At 45.9% G+C, this 22,215-nt stretch overlaps 3 protein-coding genes across 12 annotated transcripts in view; 1 reads left to right on the forward strand and 2 right to left on the reverse strand.

Annotated features, from left to right (window-relative positions):
- SUN3 (Sad1 and UNC84 domain containing 3) overlaps positions 1-20,433 on the reverse strand; it is an 86,628-nt gene extending 66,195 nt beyond the window's left edge. Inside the window, exon 1 of the mRNA XM_067042983.1 lies at positions 16,843-20,433. The gene's annotated coding sequence lies outside the window, so the exon portion shown is untranslated. The remainder of the gene's footprint in view (positions 1-16,842) is intronic.
- Positions 1-22,215, reverse strand: part of DBNL (drebrin like) — a 50,172-nt gene that overhangs the window by 16,316 nt on the left and 11,641 nt on the right. For 4 of the 9 annotated variants that reach the window (XM_067042977.1, XM_067042975.1, XM_067042973.1 and 1 more), the window contains exons 12-14: positions 22,069-22,165; positions 21,532-21,584; positions 1,541-1,590 (exon numbers count right to left, since the gene is read on the reverse strand). In XM_067042977.1, coding sequence (XP_066899078.1) covers positions 1,541-1,590; positions 21,532-21,584; positions 22,069-22,165 — 200 coding nt within the window. Of the gene's footprint in view, positions 1-1,540; positions 1,591-6,503; positions 6,555-20,536; positions 21,585-22,068; positions 22,166-22,215 lie in introns of those variants that run through there. The other 5 variants (XM_067042982.1, XM_067042980.1, XM_067042978.1 and 2 more) reach the window with 3 other exon arrangements.
- On the forward strand, positions 13,070-19,696 carry PGAM2 (phosphoglycerate mutase 2). 2 transcript variants are annotated; one of them, XM_059073769.2, is made up of 3 exons: positions 13,070-17,770; positions 17,876-18,056; positions 19,490-19,696. In XM_059073769.2, the coding sequence occupies exons 1-3, from the start codon at positions 17,357-17,359 to the stop codon at positions 19,654-19,656; spliced, it is 762 nt and encodes a 253-aa protein (XP_058929752.1). In that variant the 5' UTR covers positions 13,070-17,356; the 3' UTR covers positions 19,657-19,696. The 2 variants fall into 2 exon arrangements, with proteins under 2 accessions (XP_058929752.1, XP_058929751.1); XM_059073768.2 differs by having other exon boundaries at positions 13,070-18,056.

The raw sequence follows: 22,215 nt of genomic DNA on the forward strand, positions 1-22,215 counted from the left end.
AGCAGTTTGCTTCCCTGTGGGAGCACTCCAGCTCCACCCACTATGCACTGCAACTTGGAGCTAGCTCTGGGGCAGACGGGTCCTGGGAGAGGTCTGCCACAGAGTTAGCCCAGGTCCCGGGTGGAAGCAAAATCTCCTCGTCTCTTAGAGCCACGGCCCTCAGCACCAGCCCACTCCACACCATAGCCTAATACTAGGCTTAGGACAAACACAACAGAGAAAGGGACTCACCCTCGGGCTGCTTCCGGGCAGGACCACAGATGCCCGCACAGATTGTGCATAGGGTTTCCTGTGGCCATATGGGTTTCTCTTGCTTCAGCAGTCACCTCCTTTGGGACAGGGCATGCAGTCAAGGGCAACGGAGCCTCATCGAACCCAACCCTCAGGGTTTTTACTGCAGCAACTGCAGAGCAGACCCCGCCCCCAACAGGGCTGTAGCAGCCACAGAGCAAAGAGGAGGCCCTGCCCAACATCCAACAGTTTCTAGACTTCACAACAGCAATCACCCCTCTATCAAGGGGATAACAGCCAACACAGTCTGAGGAAAGACACAACTGGCAACCATGCCAAAGACAGCCTTTACACCAAAAATACTGGACTCACACAGTCTACACAGGGATGCTCCCACATAAGAAAACCCCTTCAAGAACACAGGAGATAACTGTTTCTCCTAAATTCATAGAGAGAAAGTTAAGTAAAATGAAAAAGCAAAAGAACTACTCGCACCTAAAAGAACAAGAGAAATCCTCTGAAAGAACAAATAATAAAACAGACCTCACTAGTCTATGAAAACCCAAGTTCAAAAAGGAGGTATTAAAAATGCTAATGGAATTAACAAAGATTATCAATAGAAATGCAGATCACTGTAACAAGGAACTAGAAATTATAAAGATGAACCAATCAAAATTAGACAATTCAACTGCCAAGATAAAAACCAAGATAGAAGCAATGAACAGCAGACTAAATAAGAAATAAGTGATCTGGAAAATAGAATAATGGAAATCACCCAACCAGAACAGCAGAGAGAAAGACAAATTTAAAAAGTGAAAGCAACATATGAGATCCGTGGGATAATTTAAAGCATGTCAACCTATGCATAATCGAGGTTCCAGGAGGATAAGAGAGAGAGAAGGGGATCAAAAATGTATTTAAAGAAATTATGGCTGAAAACTTCCCAAACCTAAAAAAGAACACAGATACCCAGGTATGGGAAGCACAAAAGGTCTCAAACGAGATGAACCCAAACAGACCCACACCAAGACATATCAGAATTAAAACGGCAACATTTACAGATAAAGAGAGGATTCTAAAGGCAGCAAGAGAAAAACAGAGAGTCAGTTACAGGGAACCCCCCTAAGGCTATCAGCTGATTTCTCAGCAGAAACTTTGCAGGGCATATATTGAAAGTCCTGAAAGGGAAAAACCTGCAACCTAGGATATTGTACCAAGCAGATTATAATTAAGAATAGGAAAGATAATTTAGAGATAAATTCCTCAGACAAGCAAAAATGAAAAGAGAATTTAGCAACAGAAAACCTACCTTAAAAGAAATATTGAAGGGTCTTCTCTAAATAGAAAAGAAGCAGCAATCTGTAGGAAGAGGAAAATCACAATAGAAAAGGCAAATATATAAAGGGATTGAAAATCATTTAAATAAGCTAGTACATAGATTAAAAAACAACCAAAAATTTTTGTAAAAGCGATTATAACAACTATTAACAGAAAAGTATATGCATGAAGATGTAAAATAGGACATCAAAATGTCAGAGAGGGAAGTAAAAAAAAAATTAGATCTTTTAGAATGTGTTTGAACTTTTAAGGCTATCAGTTTAAAGCAAGTAGATATAGTTATTGGTCAACATACTTGAAAACCAAGGTAATCACAAATCAAAAACATACAATAGATTCACAAAAACCAAAAGGAAAGGAATTCAAGTATAATACAAAAAAAATCATCAAACCAGAAAGGAAAAACAAAAAGAAGTAATGAACAAAGAAAAACTACAAAATCACTGGAAAATGAGATTTTAAATGGAAATAAGTACATACCTATCAATAATTACTTTAAATGTCAATGGACTAAATGCTCTAATCAAAAGACATAGAGTGGCAGACTAGATTAAACAAACAAGAACCTACAATATGCTGCCTACAAGAGACTCACTTCAGGGCAAAAGACACACACATAAATTGAAAATGAGGGGATGGAAAAAGATATTTCATGCAAATGGAAACGACAAGAAAGTGGGGGTAGAAATACTCATGTCAGACAAAATAGACTTTGAAACAGAATCCATAAAGAAAGACAAATGAGGACATTATATAATGATAAAGACAAAAAAAAGGATATTGCATTTGTTAATGTATGGGCACCCAATATAGAAACACTTAAATGTATAAGACAAATACTAACAGACAGAAAGGGAGAAATGGACAACTGTACAATAATAGTAGGAGACTTTAACACTCCACTAGCATCAATGGATAAATCTTCCAGACAGAAAATCAATAAGGCAACAAAGGTCCTAAATGACACAATAGACCAGTTGGACCTAATTGATATCTTCAGGACACCGCAAACAAATACACATTTTTTTCAAGCACACATAAAAAATTCTCTAGGATAAACCACATATGAGGTCACAAATCAAGCCTCAACAAATTTAAGTGGATGGAAATCATATCAAGCATCTCTTCTGACCACAATGGTATGAAACTAGAAATCAACCACCACTGAAAGAAAAATGGGGAAAGAAAAAACACATGGAGCCTAAATAATGTGCTACTAGAAAAAAACAATGGGTCAATGATGAAATCAAAAAGGAAATCAGAAAATACCTCAAGACAAATGACAATGAAAACATAACCTTACAAAATCTGTGGGATGCAGCAAAAGCAGTTCTAAGAGGGTAGTTCATACAGGCCTTCCCCAAGAAACAAGAAAATTCTCAAATAAACAACCTAACCTACCACCTAAAAGAAAATACCTACCACCTACCACCTAGAAAAATAAGAAAAAACAAAAGCCAAAGCCAAAAGGGAAGAAATAACACAGATCAGGAAATAAATAGGGACCAAAAGACAATAGAAAAGATTAATAAAACTAAGACCTTGTTTTTTTTAAAGATAAACAAAATTGACAAACCTCTGGCCAGGCTCACTGAGGAGAAAAGAGGGAGGACCAACTAAACAAAATAAGAAATGAACAAGGATAAATAGCAACTGATACCATGCAATACACAAAAAATCATAAGAGAATACTATGAACAGTTATATGACAGCAAATTGGACAACCTAGAAAAAATGGACAAATTTCTAGAAACATACAGCCTGCCAAAACTGAGTCAAGAAGAAACATAATTTGAATGTCCCAATCACTAGAAGTGAAATGGAATCTGTAATTAAAACAAACAAATAAACAAACAAAAACTCCCTGCAAACAAAAGTCTAGGATGAAATGGTTTTACTGGGGAATTCTGCAAAACATATAAAGAAAAGCTTATACCTATCTTTCTCAAACTATTGCAAAAGATTGAAGAGGAGGGAACACTCCCAAATTCATTCTATGAAGCCACCATCACCCTGATACCAAAATCAGATAAAGACATTACCAAAAAAAAAATGTACAGACAAATATCTTTGATGACTATAGATGCAAAAATCCTCACCAAAATATTAGCAAACGAAATCCTACAATACATAAAAAGGATCATACACCATGTTCAAGTTGGATTCATTCAAGGTTTGCAAAGATGGTTCAACATACAGAAATCAATCAGTATGATACAGTAACAAAAGAAAAGACAAAACCTACATGATTATCTCAACAGATGCAGAGAAAGCACTTGACAAAATTAAACATCCATTCATGATAAAAACTCTCACCAAAGTGGGTATAGAGGGAACGCATCTCAACATAATAAAAGCCATTTATGAAAACCCATAGCCAACATAATACTCAAGGATGAAAAGCTGAAAGCCTTACCATTAAAATCTGAAAGAAGACAAGGATGCTCACTGTCACCACTTCTATTAAACACAGTATTGGAAGTCCTGGCCACAGCAATCAGACAAGAAAAAGGAATAAAATGTATACAAATTGGAAGGGAAGAGGTAAAACTGCAACTATTTGCAGATGACATGATACTCCATATAGAGACCCCTAAAGTCTCCACACAAAACCATTAGAAAAATGAATTCATCAGGGTAGCAGGGTATAAGATTAATATGCAGAAATCTGTTGCATTTCTTTATACTAACAATGAAATATCAAAAAGAGAAAGCAAAAAAAAAAATCCCATTAAAAATCATGTCCAAGGGCTTCCCTGCTGGTGCAGTGGTTGAGAATCTGCCTGCCAATGCAGGGGATACAGGTTCGAGCCCTGGTACAGGAAGGTCCCACATGCCATGGAGCAACTAAGCCCATGTGCCACAACTACTGAGCCTGCACTCTATAGAGCCTGTGAGCCACAACTACTGAAGCCCATGCACCTAGAGCCCGTGCTCTACAACAAGAGAAGCCACTGCAATGAGCAGCCCGTGCACTGCCACTAAGAGTAGCCCCCACTCACCGCAACTAAAGAAAGCCCGCTAGCAGCAATGAAGACCCAATGCAACCAAAAATAAATTTTTAAAAAAAAGGAACAACAACAAAAAATAGTGTCCAAAAAGAAAAATACCTAGGAATAAACTTAACCAAGGAGGTGAAAGAACTATAAACCTAAGACTTTAAAACATTGATAAGGAGACCGTTAAAAGAAATGGAAAGATATCCCATGTTCTTGGATGGGAAGAATATTGGTAAAATGGCAACACTATGCAAAATACCCATGACATTTTTCACAGAAATAGAACAAATCATCCTAAAATTTATCTGGAACAACAAAAGACTCAGAATTGTCAAAGCAATCCTGAGGAAAAAGAATAAAGCTGGAGGCATAACCCTTCCAGACTTCAGACTATACTTTAAAGCTCTAGTAATCAAAACATTGTGTTACTAGCACAAACACAGAGACATAGATCAATGGAACAGAACAGAGAGCCCAGAAAGAAACCCACACACCTTTGGTCAATTAATCTATAACAAAGGAGGCAAGAATATACAATGAGGGCTTCCCTGGTGGCGCAGTGGTTGAGAGTCCACCTGCCAATGCAGGGGACACGGGTTCGTGCCCCGGTCCGGGAAGATCCCACATGCCGCAGAGCGGCTGGGCCCGTGAGCCATGGCTGCTGAGCCTGCGCGTCCGGAGCCTGTGCTCCACAACGGGAGAGGCCACAACAGTGAGAGGCCCGCCTACAGCAAAAAAAAAAAAAAAGAATATACAATGAAAAAGAGGCATCAACAAGTGGTGCTAGGAAAGCTGGATAGCTACATGTAAATCAATTAAATTCAAACACTCCCGTATACCATACACAAGAATAAACTCAAAATGGTTTAAAAACCTAAATATAAGACATGACACCATCAAATTCCTAGTCAAGAACATGTGTAAAACTTTCTCTGACATAAATTGTAGCAATATTTGCTTGGATCAGTCTCCCAACTCAAAAGAAATAAAAGGAAAAATAAACAAATGGGACTACATCAAACTTAAAAGCTTTTGCACAGCAATGGAAACCATCAACAAAATGAAAAGACAACCTACGGAATGGGAGAAAATATTTGCAAATGATGTGACTGACAAGGGAGATTATATCCAAAATACACAAACAGCTAATACAAAACCACACACCTTTGGTCAATTAATCTATAACAAAGGAGGCAAGAATATACAGTGAGGGCTTCCCTGGTGGCACAGTGGTTGGGAGTCCGCCTGCCGACGCAGGGGACACGGGTTTGTGCCCTGGTCTGGGAAGATCCCACATGCCGTGGAGTGGCTGGGCCCGTGAGCCATGGCCGCTGAGCCTGTGTGTCCGGAGCCTGTGCTCCGCAATGGGAGAGGCCACAACAGTGAGAGGCCCACGTACCACAAAAAAAAAAAAAAGATACATGCACCCCAATGTTCATTGCAGCACTATTTACAATAGCCAGGACATGGAAGCAACCTAAATGTCAACAACAGATGAATGGATGAAGAAGTGCTATGTATATACAATGGAATATTACTTATCCATAAAAAAGAACAAAATAATGCCATTTGCAGCAACATGGATGGGCCCCAAGATTGTCATACTGAGTGAAGTAAGTCAGAAAAAGACAAATATTATATATTATCTCTTATATGTAGAATCTAAAGAAAGCGTACAAATGAACTTATCTACAAAATAGAAACAGAGTTACAGATATAGAAAACAAACTTATGATTACTGGTCAGGGGGGAAGGGGGAAGGGGGATAAATTAGGAGATTGGGATTGACGTGTACACACTACTGTATATAAAACAGATAACTAGGGAGATTGGATCAAGATAGTGGAGGAGTAGGAAGTGGAGCTCACCTTCTCCCCACAGATACATCAGAAATACATCTACATGTTGAACAACTCTCACAGAACATCTACTGAACAATGGCAGAAGGCCTCAGACTTCCAACAGGGCAAGAAAATCTCCACGTACCTGGGTAGGGCAAAAGAAAAAAAAAAGAGAAAGGAATCCAGACGGGATTTGCGTCTCTGGGAGGGAGCTGTGAAAGAGGAAAGGTCTCTGCACACTGGCAAGTCCCCTCACTGGCAGGGACAGAGGGGGAGCTTCAGAGCCTCAGAGGAGAGTGCAGCAACAGGTGTGCTGAGGGCAAAGTAGAGAGAGACCTTCACAGAGGGTTGGTGCTGACTGGCACTCCCTTGCCTGAGACACTCATCTGCTCACCTACTGGGGCAGGTGGAGGCTGGGTACTGAGGTTCAGGCTTTGGAGGTCAGACCCCGGAGAAAGGATTGGGATTGGCTGCGTGAAGACAGCCTGAGGGGGCTAGGTTGTAGTGTGCCACAACTGAGGGAGTCCAGAAAAAGCCTGGGCCCACCAGAGAGTCAAGGCACCATTGTTTGGGGGGCGCACAAGGAGAGGGGCGGGCCTGCCATTGGAGCTTCTTTCTCCAAGCTCACAGGCAGCAGGGCATCACCTACACGAGCTCCAGGGGCAGGCACAGACTGCTGCCACTGCCACCGCCGAGGGTCCCGTGAGCAGGTGCAGGTCACTGCCCCACCTCCGTGGGGGCCAGGGCCAACTTCCCTCGGGGCACATGACCCACTGCCACTGCTGCTGTGGAGGGACCCGCGACGGGAGCCAACTGCTGCCCCTGCCTTCCTGGGAGCCTGCAGGAGCTGTGCAGCTGTGCACCTGCACACCCCCTATCAAGGGGATAACAGCCAGCACACGCTGACAAAAGAGATGGCAAGCATTCAAACCAAAAACAGCCCTCACGCCCAAAAATATTAAACCCATACAAGCTACACAGGGAGACCTCCACTTATAAATAGCCCTCCAAGACTACAGTAGATTATTGTTTCTCCTAAACTCACAGACTAAGAGAAATATAAGCAAAATGAAGGAGCAGAGGAACCACCCTCAGTTAAAAGACCAAGAAAACTCCTCTGAAGTAACAAACAATGAAACAGACCTCTTCAGTATAATAGACACCAAGTTCCAAAAGGAGTTCAAATAAAAATACTGAAGGAATTAAGAAAGGCTAGCAACAGAAATACAGATTATTGTAAAAGGAGATAGAAACTATATGGAGGAGCCAAGAAACCTTAGAAAATTCATTTGCTGAGAGGAAAGCTGAGCTCAAGGCAATGAACAGCAGAATGAATAATACAGAAGAAAGAATAAGTGACCTGGGAGATAGACTAATGGAAATTACCCAATCAAAACAGCAGACAGAAAGCCAAATTAAAAAAAAAAATGAGAGCAATATAAGATAACTGTGGGATAATATAAAGTGGGCCAATCTATGCATAATAGGGATTCCAAAAGGAGAAGAAAGAGAAAAGGGGATGTAAATGTATTTGAAAAATTATGGCTAAAAATATGTCCCCAAACTTAAAGAAGGAAACAGATATCCAGATATAGGAAGCACAGAGGGTTCCAAAGAAGATGAACCCAAACAGACCTACATCAAGACATATTATAATAAAAATGGCCAAAGTTAAAGATAGAGAGAGGATTCTAAAGGTAACAAGAGAAAAACAAAGAGTTCTTTACAAGGGAACCCTCATAAGGCTATCAGCTGATTTCTCTACAGAAACACTGCAGGCCAGAAGGTAGTGGCAAAATATATTAAAAATCTTGAAAGAGAAAAATCTTCAACCTAGAATACTCTACCACCAAGATTATCATTTAGAATAGGAGGAGAAATAAAGAATTTCTCAGACAAGCAAAAACTTAAAGAACACAGCAATACTAAACCTATCCTAAAAGAAATATTGAAAGATCATCTCTAGATAGAAAAGAAGCAGAAGAAACAGGAAGGAGGAAATCACAATTGGAAAGTACATCACTTAAATTAGCCAGTATACAGATCAAAAAGAAAAAGACCTATTTGTGAAAGCAATGATAAACACAAGGAACAGCAACAGGATAAACATGAAGATGTAAAAAGGGACATCAAAATCATAAAATGTGGGGAAGGAGGGTAAGAAAATGCAAATTCTTTTTCTTTTTTCTTCCTTTTTAAAAGAATGTGTTTGAGCCTATATGGCTATCAGTCTAAAGCAAGCAGATATAGGAAGGGGTTAACGTACTGAAAAACAGGGCAACCACAAATCAAAAACAGTAGATTCACAAAAACCTAAAAGAAGAGAACACAAGCATAAAATAAAAGAAACCATCAAACCACAAAAAAGAAAAACAAAAAGAAAAAGAAAGGAAGAAAGAAGAAACAAAGAATCAACTGGAAAACAAGGTTTGAAATGTCACTAAATACATATGTATCAATAAATACCTTAAATATCAAAGGACTGGATGCTCCAATTGAAAGACACAGAGTGGCAGACTGGATAAAAAAACAAAAGCCTACAATACGCTGTCTACAAGAGACCCACCTTAGGGCAAAGGATACACATAGATTGAAAGTGAGGGGATTGGGAAAGATATTTCATGCAAATGGAAATGACAAGAAAGTGGGAGTTGCAATACTCATATCAGACAAAATAGACTTAAAGCAAAGGCTATCAAGAAAGATAAAGAAGGACACTATATAATGATACAAGGATCAAAACAAGAAGAGGATTTTACACTCATCATCATATATGCACCTAATATAGAGGCACCCAAATACATAAAACAAATACTAACAGACATAAAAGGAGAAATTGATGGTAATACAATAACAATAGGAGACTTTAACACCTCACTTACATCAATGGACAGATCTTCCAGACAAAGAATCAATAAGGCAACAGAGGTCCTAAATGATACAACAGAACAGTTAGACTTAATTGATCATTTTAAATAGTGATATTTTCAATCACTATTTTTGTAGTGACTTTTGGACACTACATCAAAAAAAAAACAGAATATATATTCTTTTCAAGTGAACACGGAACATTCTCTAGGACTGACCACATCCTAGGGCACAAAACTAACCTCAACAAATTTAAGAGTATAGAAATATTTCAAGCATCTTCTCTGACCACAATGGCATGAAACCAGAAATCAACCACAGGAAAAGAAATGAAAAAAAAAAAAGATTACACGGAGACTAAATAACATGCTACTAAAAAACCAATGGGTCAATGAGGAAATAAAAAAGGAAATTAAAAAATACCCTGAGACAAATGACAATGAAAACACAACCACACAAAATCTATGGAATGTGGCAAAAAAGCAGTTCTTAGAGGGAGGCTCATAGAGATACAGGCCTTCATAAAACAAACAAACAAAAAAAACCCAAGAAAAATCTCAAGTAAACAACCTAACTTACCACCTGAAAGAATTAGAAGAATAAGGACAAACAAAACCTAAAATCAGCAGAAGGAAGGAAATAATAAAGATCAAGGAGGAAATAAATAAAATAGAGATTAAAAAACAATAGAGGGCTTCCCTGGTGGCACAGTGGTTGAGAATCTGCCTGCCAATGCAGGGGATACAGGTTCGAGCCCTGGTCTGGGAAGATCCCACATGCCACAGAGCAGCTAGGCCCGTGAGCTACAACTACTGAGCCTGTGCGTCTGGAGCCTGTGCTCCGCAACAAGAGAGGCCACGACAGTGAGAGGTCTGCACACCACGATGAAGAGTGGCCCCCGCTCACCACAACTAGAGAAAGCCCTTGCACAGAAACGAAGACCCAACACAGCCAAAAATAAATAAATAAATAAATTAATTAATTTTTCAAAAAGGCAGATGCTTGCTTTAAAAAAAAAATCAACAAAACCAAGAGCTGGTTCTTTGAAAGGGTAAACAGATTGACAAACCTCTGGCCAGGCTCACCAAGAAGAAAAGAGAGAGAACCCAAATAAACAAAATAAGAAATGAAAAAGGAGAAATCTCAATGGATATTGTAGAAATACAAAAAAACATAAGAGAATACTATGAACAATTATATACCAACAAATTTGACAGCCTAGAAGAAGTGGATAGATAACTTTCTAGAAACATACACTAAAACTGAATCAAGAAGTAATAGATAATTTGAACAGATCCATCACTAGAAATGAAATAGAATCTGTAATTTAAAAAAACTTCCTACAAACAAAAGTCCAGGACCAGATGGCTTCACAAGAGAATTCTACCAAACATACAAAGAAGAACTTATACCAATTCTTCTCAAGTTCTTCCAAAGGACTGAAGAGGAAGAAACACTCTCAAAGACATTCCATGAAGCCACCATCACCCTGATACCCAAACCAGACAAAGATACCACCAAAAAAGAAAATTACAGGTCATTATCTTTGATGAATATAGATAGAGGCAAAAATTCTCAACAAAATGTTAGCAAACTGAAGCCAACAACACATAAAAAAGGTCAGACACTACGACCAAGTGGGATTCATGCCAGGTTTACAGGATGGTTCAACATACACAAATCAACCAATGTAATACACCACATTAGCAAAAGAAAAGTCAAAAACCACATGATCATCTCAATAGATGCAGAAAAAGCATTTGACAAAATTCAACATCCATTCATGATAAAAAACAATTACCCATGGTATTTTTCACAGAACTAGAACAAATAATCCAAAAATGTACATGGCACCATATAAGACCCAGAACTGCTAGAGCAATCCTGAGGAAAAAACCAAAGCAGGAGGCATAACTCTCCCAGACTTCAGACAATACTACAAAGCTCCAGTAATCAAAACAGTGTGATATTGGTACAAAAACAGGCATATGGATCAATGGAACAGAATAGAGAGCCCACAAGTAAACCCACACACCAATTAATCTTCGACAAAGGAGGCAAGAATATAAAATGGGAAAAAGACAGTCTCTTCAGCAAGTGGTGCTGGGAAAGTTGGACACCTGCATGTAAATCAATGAAGTTAGAACACACCCTCACACCATGCACAAAAATAAACTCAAAATGGCTTAAAGACTTCAACATAAGACACCATAAAACTCTGAGAAGAGAGCATAGGCAAAACATTCTCTGACATAAATCATGTTTTCTTAGGTCAGACTCCCAAGGCAATGGAAATAAAAACAAAAATAAACAAATGGGACCTAATCAAGCTTACAAGTTTTTGCACAGCAAAGGAAACCATAAAAAAATGAAAGGCAACCCAAGGAATGGGAGAAAATATTTGCAAATGATGAGACAGACAAGGGCTTAATCTCCAAAATATACAAACAGCTCATGCAATTCAACACAAAAAAACCCCAAACAACCCAATCAAAAAATGGGCAGAAGACCTTAACAGACATTTCTCCAAAGAAGCCCCAGTAGGCACATGAAAAGATGCTCAACATCACTAATTATTAGAGAAATGCAAATCAAAACTACAATGATGTATCACCTCAGACTGGTCAGAATGGCCATCATTAAAAAGTCTACAAATAACAAATGCTGGAAAGGGTGTGGAGAAAAGGGAACCCTCCTACACTGTTGGTGGGAATGTAAATTGATGCAGGCACTATGGAAAACAGTATGGAAGTTCCTCAGAAAACTAAAAAAAGAATTACCATATGATCCAGCAATCCCACTCCTGGGAATATACCCAGATAAACCTACAATTCAAGAAGATACATGCACCCCTATATTCATAGCAGCACTGTTCACATAACCAAAACATGCAAACAACTTAAATGTCCATCAATAGATGAATGGATAAAGAAGATGTGGTATATATATATAATGGAATACTACTCGGCCATAAAAAAGAACGAAATGTCATTTGCAGCAACATGGATGCAACTAGAGATTATCATACTAAGTGAAGTAAGTCAGAAAGAGAAAGACAAATACCATATGATATCACTTATATGTTGAATATAAGATATGGCACAAATGAACCTATCTACAAAACACAGACTCATATACATAGAGAAGAGACTTGTGGTTGCCAACGGGGAGAGGGGGAGGGAGAGGGTTAGACTGGGAGTTTGGGGTTGGTAGATGCAAACTATTACATTTAGAATGGATAAACAACAAGGTCCTAATGTATAGCACAGGGAACTATATTTAATATTCTGTGATAAACCATATGGAAAAGACTATTAAAAAAAAGAATGTATACATGTGTATAACTGAGTCACTTTGCTGCACAATAGAGATTGGCACAGCATTATAAATCAACTATACTTCAATAAAATAAATAAAATAGATAACTAAGGAGGACCTACTGTATAGTACAGGGAACTCTGCACAAAATACTCTGTAATGGCCTATATGGGTAAAGAATGTAAGAAAGAGTGGCTATATGTATATGTATAAAACTCACTCACTGTGCTGTACACCTGAAACTAACACAACATTGTAAATCAATTATACTCCAATAAAAATTTTTAAAAATAAAAATCACTTAAAATTATATATGTATGAGATGCAGAATGTCATTATATAAAGGTAAAAGGGTCAATCCAACAAGAGTAATTTCAAATATTTTAAAATATTTTTGCACCTGCCATAGGGGCACCTAAATATATAAAGCAAACATTAACAGACATAAAGGGAAAAGTAGACAGAAATACAGTAATAGTAGGGGACTTTAATATCCCACTTTCAACTATGGATAGATCATACAGACAGAAAATAAGGAAACAGTGGACTTAAAACTACACATTACATCAGATTGACTTAACAGACATATACAGAACATTTCATCCATCAACAGAATACACATTCTTCTCAGGCACACATGGAATATTCTACAGGATAGATAATATCAACAAAGCAAGTCTTAATAAATTTAAGAAGACAAATTATATCAAGCATCTTTTCTGACACAGTGGTATAAAACTAGAAATCAATTACAAGAAGAAACCTGGAAAATTCACAAACCTGTGGAGATTAAACAACATACTCCTGAACAATCAATGAGTCAAAAAAGAAGTCAAAAGAGAAACCCAAATACATCTAAAGACAAATGAAAATGGAAGTACAACATACCAAAACATATGGGATGCAGCAAAAGCAGTTCTAAGAAGGAAACTCATAGCAATATACACCTACATTAAGAAAAAGAAAGGGCTCAAATAAACAATCTAACCTTACACCTGAAGGAACTAGAAAAGCCCAAAGTTAGCAGAAGGACAGAAGTAACAAAGATCAGAGCAGAAATAAATGAAACAGAGACAACAATAAATGAAAAAAAGACAACAGAAAATATCAATGAAACTAAGAGCTGGTTCTTTGAAAAAAAAAAACAAAATAGACAAACCTTTAGCTACTCTTATCAATTAAAGAGAGAGGACTCAAACAAAATTATAAATGAAAGAGGATACATTACAACTGATAAAACACAAAGGATCATAAGAAACTACTATGCCAACAAATTCAATAATCTAGACGAAATCTAGAACTGTCAGAACTAGTAAACAAATTCAATGAAGTTTTGGAATACAAAATTAATACACAAATATCAGTCTGTTTCTATACACTAACAACTAGAAGAAAGAGAGATTTTAAAAACAATCCTATTTACAATTGCATCAAAAGAATAAAACAACTAGAAATAAATTTAACTAAGGTGTTTAAAGATCTGTACACTGAAAACCACAGCATTGATGAAAAATATGAAGATGACACCAATAAATGTAAAACTATTCCGTCCTCATGGACTGGAAGAATTGACATGGTTAAAATGTCCATACTATCAAAAGCAATCTATAGATTCAATGTAGTCCCTATCAAAATTCCAATGGCATTTTTCTCAAAAAAGAAAAAAACAAAGCAAAACACTAAAATTTGTATGGAACCACAAAAGACCATGCATAGCTAAGGCAATTTTGAAAAAGAGGAACAAAGCTGGAGACATCACAGTTCTTTGTAACTATATTACAAAGCTATAGTGATCAAACAGTATGATATTGGCATAAAACCCACACATAGACCAAAGGACAGAATAGAGAACCCAGAAATAAGCCCACCCACATGTGGTCAATTAATTTACAACAAAAGAGCCAAGAATATACAATAGGGTAAGGACATTCAATAAATGGTTTTGGGAGAACTGGACAGGCACATGCAAATTTGTCCTAGGTATTTTGAATATTATTTTGAGAGTCTGTTTAGATTCTAAGGAGAATGTTGATCGTATTGTTTTGGCAGGTAATCAGGTCACCAGTGGGTCAGCCTAGGTCAGAGCCCACAAGTACAGGGAGCCCAGAAATTCACCTGTAACTGTACTGCACCACTCACCTAATCTCCCTCCTCTTCATGCCTGACCTGATACTTGACAGCTCCCTGGGGCCTGCTTTCCAAGACTTCCAGCCAGAAATTTGGGGCCTTAGTTCCCCCCCCTCTTGCTGCACAGCTCCTGCAGCTGCATCCAGTCCTCAGCTACAGGAGGGAGGAGAGAGAAAGCAGCGGGTGGTTGCCATACACTCTTGTGGCCTCACCTCCTCTGGTTAGAGGGTAGCTCTTCTCTCGGGGTTTCAGGTGCCTGCCTGGCTGACACTGCCACCTCCACATTACTGCCCAGGAGCTGTGGTGGGTGAGAAGGGGCAAAAGGGAAGGAGCCTGTAGGAACTTTATTTCTGTTCCTTGGACCAGAGGGATTCTCTGGAACCCTTTCTGTCCACATTGGGGGCACTTCCAGGTTTCAAGCTGGGCAATCCTGGGAGAAAAAAATGGTAAACTCACCATGGAACTTGGAATCTGATCTGCTGCATCTGCCTGCTACTTACTTTTCAGTTCTCTGAGATCTGCTTTCTGCCTTCGTCCAGGATTTATGGCTGTGGTCATGGGGAGAGACCAGTGGAGGGTGCTCGCCCCACCCTCCCAGGACAGTCCTGTTGAAACAGCAGCCCTCCTGCCCCCTTGCTTGCTTCTCCAGGGACCTCATCACTGCCTACCATGCCACACATCACATGTGGTCCATCTCCCATCGCTGGGATGGAGACCCCCACGAGCAGGGCCTTGCTTGCCCCAGTGCTTGAACAGTGCTGGCACACCAGACATGCCCAACAAATACTTTTTGAATGAGTAAGAGTCAGGCTGGAGCGAGCCAAGGCTTAGAAGCTGTGTCTAGTCTTCTCAGGCTTCAGCTCTCCTCTGAGGTCCCCGGCTTTCTCAACAGCCATCAGACAGGCAGGAAGGCATGTCCCGTCCCTCCCTTTGGCTGGCAGTAAGGCCCCAGTGGCCCCCCAGTCTAGCAGCTCCTCACCACGCCACCTGCACCCAGCCCAGGCCAAGCAGCCTTGTTCTCACCTAACCCCAAACCACCACCTCTACCAGGGCCTTTGGCCTCCAATCCTGCCTCCACAGCGGCAAGTGACTTTAAAATATAACCATGCTTCAGACTCTCCAGTGATTCCCATTCGTCAGGACACTAGGCCCAGCCCCTCTATGCCTACCACACACTTGTTTGCTGTTCTATGAGGATTGGTTCTTTGCTGGTGCAGCTGCAACTTGGCATCTTGACCCCGCCGCTCTGCTTCGTTTCTTCACAGCCCAGATCGCAGTAGCCCTTGTCCCCCAAAACCTGAATGCAGAAATCCTGGGCCTGCACCCAACTCTACACTGCCCCCTAGTCCCAACCTCAGCCTACCTCTGGGCACTCCTGATAAGCTGGGCACAGACCTAATAACCAGTACCTCTGATTCTGGGGCTCCTTGGGGACATGAATCCTGGATTTTTCTTTTTCTTTTCAAAGGTGGTTTCAGCTGGGAGGAATGAGCCTGGCTTGGATGAAGGTAATGGGTGGGAGAGTGTGGCACATGTGGATAAGAACTTGACAAAGGGATGCGAAAGCAGAAAACCTCCTGTTCCTCTCTGGCCCAAGCAGCCAGGCCCCCAGCTAGCCCTGGCTGTCCTGGAAACCCAGCTCGAACCAGCTCAGCCTTTGCCCTACACTGCTGCCACCTCCCACAAGGCCAGACCTCTCCCCAGGCTACGGTCCTCACCAGCTCCCCCGCTCTGCCCACAGCAACCTTTCCTCCTGCCCTGTGTGGAGATGGCGGCACGGCCCCTCTCAGCCTGGCTGTCAGCCAGAGGCTCCCACAGGGCTCATCCTGTGGGCGGGGCTGGGGCACAGAGCCTGCCAGGACAGAGGGACCTGAGTGGGGGTGTCAGGAGTCCCGGGGAAGGTCCCCTGCCAATACACAGACCCCACTCGCGGGGGAGCAGAACAGCGCCCCAGGGGGACCCTCCTGGCAGCTCACACGGACGCAACGCAGGTGTGCGTACATGCAACACGGACGTGAGCGCGAGGCACACGGGCGTGTACCTGCAGCAGGACGTGCGCAACACGTGCACGCGCACCTAGGCACGCACGTGTGGGTGGGCGGACACGCGTGCGTACTCACAGCCCTTGGCTCCCTCTGACACCAGGCTAGTGTACTTCCCGAGAGGCACGCTTGTCCCCGGTTGCGCAGAGTGACTCGGAGGAAGCCGTCAGGATTCTCCCGCGCCCCTGCCTGCCAGCGGCAGCCCCCGAGAGCAGGCAGCAGGCTGACGGGGCTCGGGGCCCCAACCTCGGGGGCAGTCTTTCCCCGGCCAGTCCTCCTGTTCCCGCCGGCCCCCTTCTCAGGCTTGCTGGAGGCCCGGACTTCTGGCCTTCATGCCCCGCCCTGCTCGGCAGCCCCGCCCAGCCTGAGCTCTGGGCACGTGGGGACTGGTGGCGGATGAGGCCATTTTTGCAGTGCGGCTCTCGGCCTGCCTTCCACCCAGCTCCGCTGCCGGCCACCTGCTGCCGCCCGTCAGGCCTGGAATGCTGACTGGTAGTTGGCTGGGGCGGGGGCTGGGGCCTGTTATAAAGCTGGGGGCCCCCGGGGTTCCGCTGTCCGTGTGTGGAGCCCGCGAGTGCCCTCCGCCGCCACCATGCCCACGCACCGCCTCGTGATGGTCCGGCACGGCGAGAGCACCTGGAACCAGGAGAACCGCTTCTGCGGCTGGTTCGACGCCGAGCTGAGCGAGAAGGGGGCTGAGGAGGCCCGGAAGGGGGCCCAGGCCATCAAGGACGTGAAGATGGAGTTCGACATCTGCTACACGTCGGTGCTGAAGAGGGCCATACACACGCTCTGGACCATCCTGGACACGACGGACCAGATGTGGCTGCCTGTGGTGCGCACCTGGCGCCTCAACGAGCGGCACTACGGCGGCCTCACCGGCCTCAACAAGGCGGAGACGGCCGCCAAGCACGGCGAGGAGCAGGTCAAGATCTGGAGGCGCTCCTTCGACATCCCTCCGCCCCCCATGGATGAGAAGCACCCCTACTACAACTGCATCAGCAAGGTGAGCGGCTGGGGGGCGGGGGTGGAGGGGAGGTCTGGGGACGGGGGCCCAGGCTGGGGGGCGGGGCTCCGTCTGGGGCGAGAACAGCAGCATGGATGCCCCCAGGAGCGTCGCTATGCAGGCCTGAAGCCGGGGGAGCTGCCCACGCGTGAGAGCCTCAAGGACACCATCGCCCGGGCCCTGCCCTTCTGGAATGATGAGATCGTCCCCCAGATCAAGGCTGGCAAGAGAGTGCTCATTGCAGCCCACGGGAACAGCCTGCGGGGCATCGTCAAGCACCTGGAAGGTGAGGCCCATCCTCACACAGGGTGTGGGCAGAGGCGGGTGGGGTGACATGTCCCATTGAACCAGTGAGCCCCCAACTGCTCCTTTCGTAAAAGTGCCGGCTTGCCTCGCCGAGGCAGCTTCGCAGACACCCGCACCCAGGGCAGGGTTTCCAAACTGTGAACTGGACTGGGAAGGGTGAGAAACCACTTAAAAAAAAAACAGCTCTGTAAAAAAGAAATGTCCACTGCCGTGTGTACTGGGACACTGTGTAACGTGAGTCTCCTTCTGAAGATTCTGGGTGAAAATGTGTGCCGCCACTGACCCAGGGCCCAGGCCCTGCACAGGGGTCCACAGCTGGCCCGGCTTCCCAAACACAAGCCTCAGGTGAGAGGAGGGAAGGCCCGGGGGTAGCATCTTGCCCAAGGACACCCACCCCTGAAGAGGCAGGGCCGTCTGGCTCAAAATACCAGCTTGCTGAGTGACCCTGGTCAAGTCACTTCACTGGCAGCTGCTGGATGTGGGACAGAGGGTGGGGCCCTGCCCGCACCCCAGCTCACCCACTCGGGGCAAAAGACTAGTCAAAAGAAGGGTGCAGGCTGCGGAGAACGCCAGAGACCTTAGGTTCGTAGCTTGGCCTCCACTAAAAGGGGAGCAGCCCTTCCCAGCATGACAGGCTTCCTCCATGGAAGCCCCCGTCTGCCTTTCTGAGGCTGAGTCCACACGTGCCTCACGGCTGGCGCTGAGCCTCGCAGATGGAAAGACCACCTGCCCTCCCTTCTGGGGGCTCCCTGCAGCCTGGTCTAGGAGGAACGAATGCACCGAGGCAAACATGACTGAGGTCTTAAGGGAACAGAGTATGTTCCCTTAAGGCCTCCCTGCCCCAGCGGGGCGGGCGGGGTGACAGGGACACCAAAGGTCGAGCTGCTATTCCAGGCCAGGTCTGCGGGAGCCAGCAGGGTTGGGTCGGATTTCCAGAGAGAACTCTCTTCACCTGGCAGGGCCTCCAGTCCACCTCGGCCACAGGCAGCCCTCCTCACCGTCCCCACCCCACCCCCTTTCTCAGGAGCACCCCTGCTCCTCTGCTTAGGATGTCCAGAAACTAGAACTCTCTAGAAGCCGAGTGGTTAAGGTCTTCCCTGATCCCAAACACCCACCAGTCTGACCAGAATTCACGCTGGGCCAAGGGGGCCGATGGCGTCACCCCAGATGAGGACAGCTCGGGCCGGAGCGAGGTCCTCGGTTCACCACGGCTATTTCTGTAGAGGCTGCTGTCTCAGTGCTGCCTTGACCTTCTCAAGACGCATTTCTGCGGCCTTGCTGTCGGGGTGGGAGGGCTGCCTGGCTGACAGCTCTGTGGCCCATAAAGGTCACGAAGGCTGCTAAATGCAAGAGCAGGTGGCTGCCGGGCAGACAGGCTGGGAGGGGCTGAGGACCCTTGTTCCTCCGCCCCAGGGATGTCGGACCAGGCCATCATGGAGCTGAACCTGCCCACGGGGATCCCCATCGTGTACGAGCTGGACCAGGCGCTGAAGCCCACCAAGCCCATGCGCTTCCTGGGTGACGAGGAGACTGTGCGCAAGGCCATGGAAGCTGTGGCTGCCCAGGGCAAGGCCAAGTGAGGGGCGGGCTCTGGCAATAAAGGCACGTCCTCTCACTGTCTCCGGCCAGTGTGGCCCCAAGACGCCCGCCCCCACAGCGTTCACTCAGGGCTGGTTCCGCGGGCCTGGAGCCCGGGATTCCACACACACAGCCCCGGGCCGCTGCTGCCTGCCCAAGCCTCCCCCACCGGGTGCGGGGACCCCGGCAACAGGGAGGCCACGAGCCTCCCTATCCCCGGCTGTCGAGTGGCTCCTGACAAGCCCCTACGATGACCCGCAAAGCAGACGAGCCACTTGGTAACCCTGCTCTAAATCCGAGTGCCCAGGGTCACTCAGGGAGAGTCCAAGTGACCCAGCCCTCCCCATGGCGAGCGAGGGCTGTGGCCAACACACCACTTCCTTCACACTGGTTGTCCTCTCCTGTCCTGGCCGCCCCAGGGTGGGAAGGGCAAGCTGGTACCCCGAGCCCTACCCCACAGGTGTCCCCTTGTCCAGGGGCAGACAAGCCCTCCGGTGGCCTCAAAGCTGGCAATACCTGATTCCTGGGGCTTTCATAGCCGGGGTGGGCCCTGGAGGCTGTCCTAAGAGATCAGGACATGGTGAGGCCTGCCTGCAGCTCAGCCTAAGACAGGAAACGGCATCTGCAGCCAGGTGGGGAAGGAGCACTGGGACCGGCCACCACCAGGGCCGAAAGCCGCCTCGGCGCAGCCTTCGCCCCAAGCTGCTGCCACCTGGCACCTCCCAGAGCATGCGAGCTTAATGCCCCAGACGCTCAGTGGGTGCGGTGCCTCACTCCAGGCACATGTGCACACCGGCTGTCCTGCGCGGGTGGAGGCTCCCCATGGCAGGGATCTGGGTGGCCCTCGGCCCCTCCCAGAGAACTGAAATGCAGGAGGCTGACTTGCAGTCACACGTTGACCTTTATGCCTCTCCCAGGTGGCTAAGGGTTGCTCAGAAGTCTGAGGGTGCACACACGAGGGCTACAACAGGAGGGAAAGGAGCCAGGGCCGGTGTGGGGCACTTCTTACTCCAGAAGCAGACATGGCTGGGCTGGGGCAGAAAGAAGGAAAGACAGGAGGAACAGGCCACCATGGTTCCTTTCCCTAAACCGTTATCAACTGAGGTGCACACTGGGGCCAGCAGACAAGAGCGAGAGACGTGGAAGGACACACAGTGTCTGCTGCTGTTTCTACCTCTTCCTTCACATACTTAGATGGGGGCTTGGTTCCACTGCCCAGAACCCAGGCAGAGGGACAGAGAAATGGGGGGCACAGAGCAGGTTCCAGAAAGACTGCTACCAAAATTGTCAGGACCCACTCTGACTTTGGTCATAAACTCTAAGTTCACTGTTCCCAAGGGTCACTGATAGCTACAGACACCGTCCCCCTTAAAGCCAAGAGGAAAAGGAAAAAAAGGCAAGTGCAGAAGGAGACCTCTAGATGCCCCTGCTCAGACCCACCCCCGCAGACTGGCAGTGCCCCGCTCCTTGGGCAGAGGTCACCGAGAGGCTGGCCCTGGGCAGGGCTTGGCTCGATGTCTTCTGCTGTGGGTCAAGGACCAGGCTGGTTGGGAGGACTAGGGAAGCTGCTGGAAGCGCGCGTGGAGATGACCAGGTTATTGCTGCATTTGGGGCAACAGAGGCCGAGCCACCCAAGCCGGAGGGAGCCCGAGGGCCTGCCCTCATCAGGTGATCCCATTCCTAGAAAAGCGCCATACGCGACCCTCACGCCGCCTCTCCCGGCAACGAGGGCATCGCGTCTGGGCGGGGGAGGGAGGACAGCCCTCGGCTTCGGCCAGCAGTCGGGGCCCTCACTCAATGAGCTCCACATAGTTGGCGGGAAACATGCCAAAGCGGCCGTCTGGCCCATAGCCACGCCACCAGCCTTCGTCAATCACCTCAATGCCCGTGATGAGGTTCTCAGGGTCAAAGGAGATCTCGGTATCGTCGGCTGCAAAGAAGGTGAGCCCAGATGCGGTGCTGAGGGCTCTGGGACAGCGAGCCCTCAGCCTGTCCTGATGCTGCTCCTGTGGCCATTCCCCCAGTACACACCTTCCTACAGGGTCTGGCCCTGGCCTCACTGTCCCAGCGAAAGGCTGGAGTACAGCACTTCCACACATCAGCCTGCTCCCCCCCAAGGCCTCTACCCAGGGTCAGCAGGGCCACCGGCATCCAGGCCTGGCCCCTCTTTTCTGGCCACACTTTCCCACACTAGAACAAGGCGGGCAACTGGCATTCACACCAGTGGACGGCAAGTAGCTGCCGGGAGCATGTGGGGAGGCCTGAGCTGTGCGGGGCACCCACCCACTCTCCCTTCTCACCCTCCTGTCCTCACTTCCGACACGCCCCGGGGCTATCCCCTTGAGGGAGCCCGCAAATCCTGCCTCCTGATCTTGGGCCCTGTGGTCTGAGGTGGCAGGGCTGCAGCACATTACCTGCCTGGTAGTCATACAGGGCCCGGGCACAGAGGCCTTTCCCACTCAGCCCCGGGTAGTGGTCAGTGGGCTCAGAGCTGGTATCTTGCTGCTGCACCTGCCCACGGATGGGAAAGAAGAGGAGAAGTCCGGGATCGTGGTCACCCA

Source organism: Kogia breviceps, chromosome 9 (assembly GCF_026419965.1).
Source record: "Kogia breviceps isolate mKogBre1 chromosome 9, mKogBre1 haplotype 1, whole genome shotgun sequence".
Classification (NCBI taxonomy): domain Eukaryota; kingdom Metazoa; phylum Chordata; class Mammalia; order Artiodactyla; family Physeteridae; genus Kogia; species Kogia breviceps.

Coding starts and splice junctions, on each gene's coding strand:
- PGAM2 (XM_059073768.2), top strand. CDS start 17,357: ATGCCCACGCACCGCCTCGTGATGGTCCGGCACGGCGAGAGCACCTGG. Junction 18,057..19,489: donor CATCGTCAAGCACCTGGAAG/GTGAGGCCCATC, acceptor CCTCCGCCCCAG/GGATGTCGGACCAGGCCATC.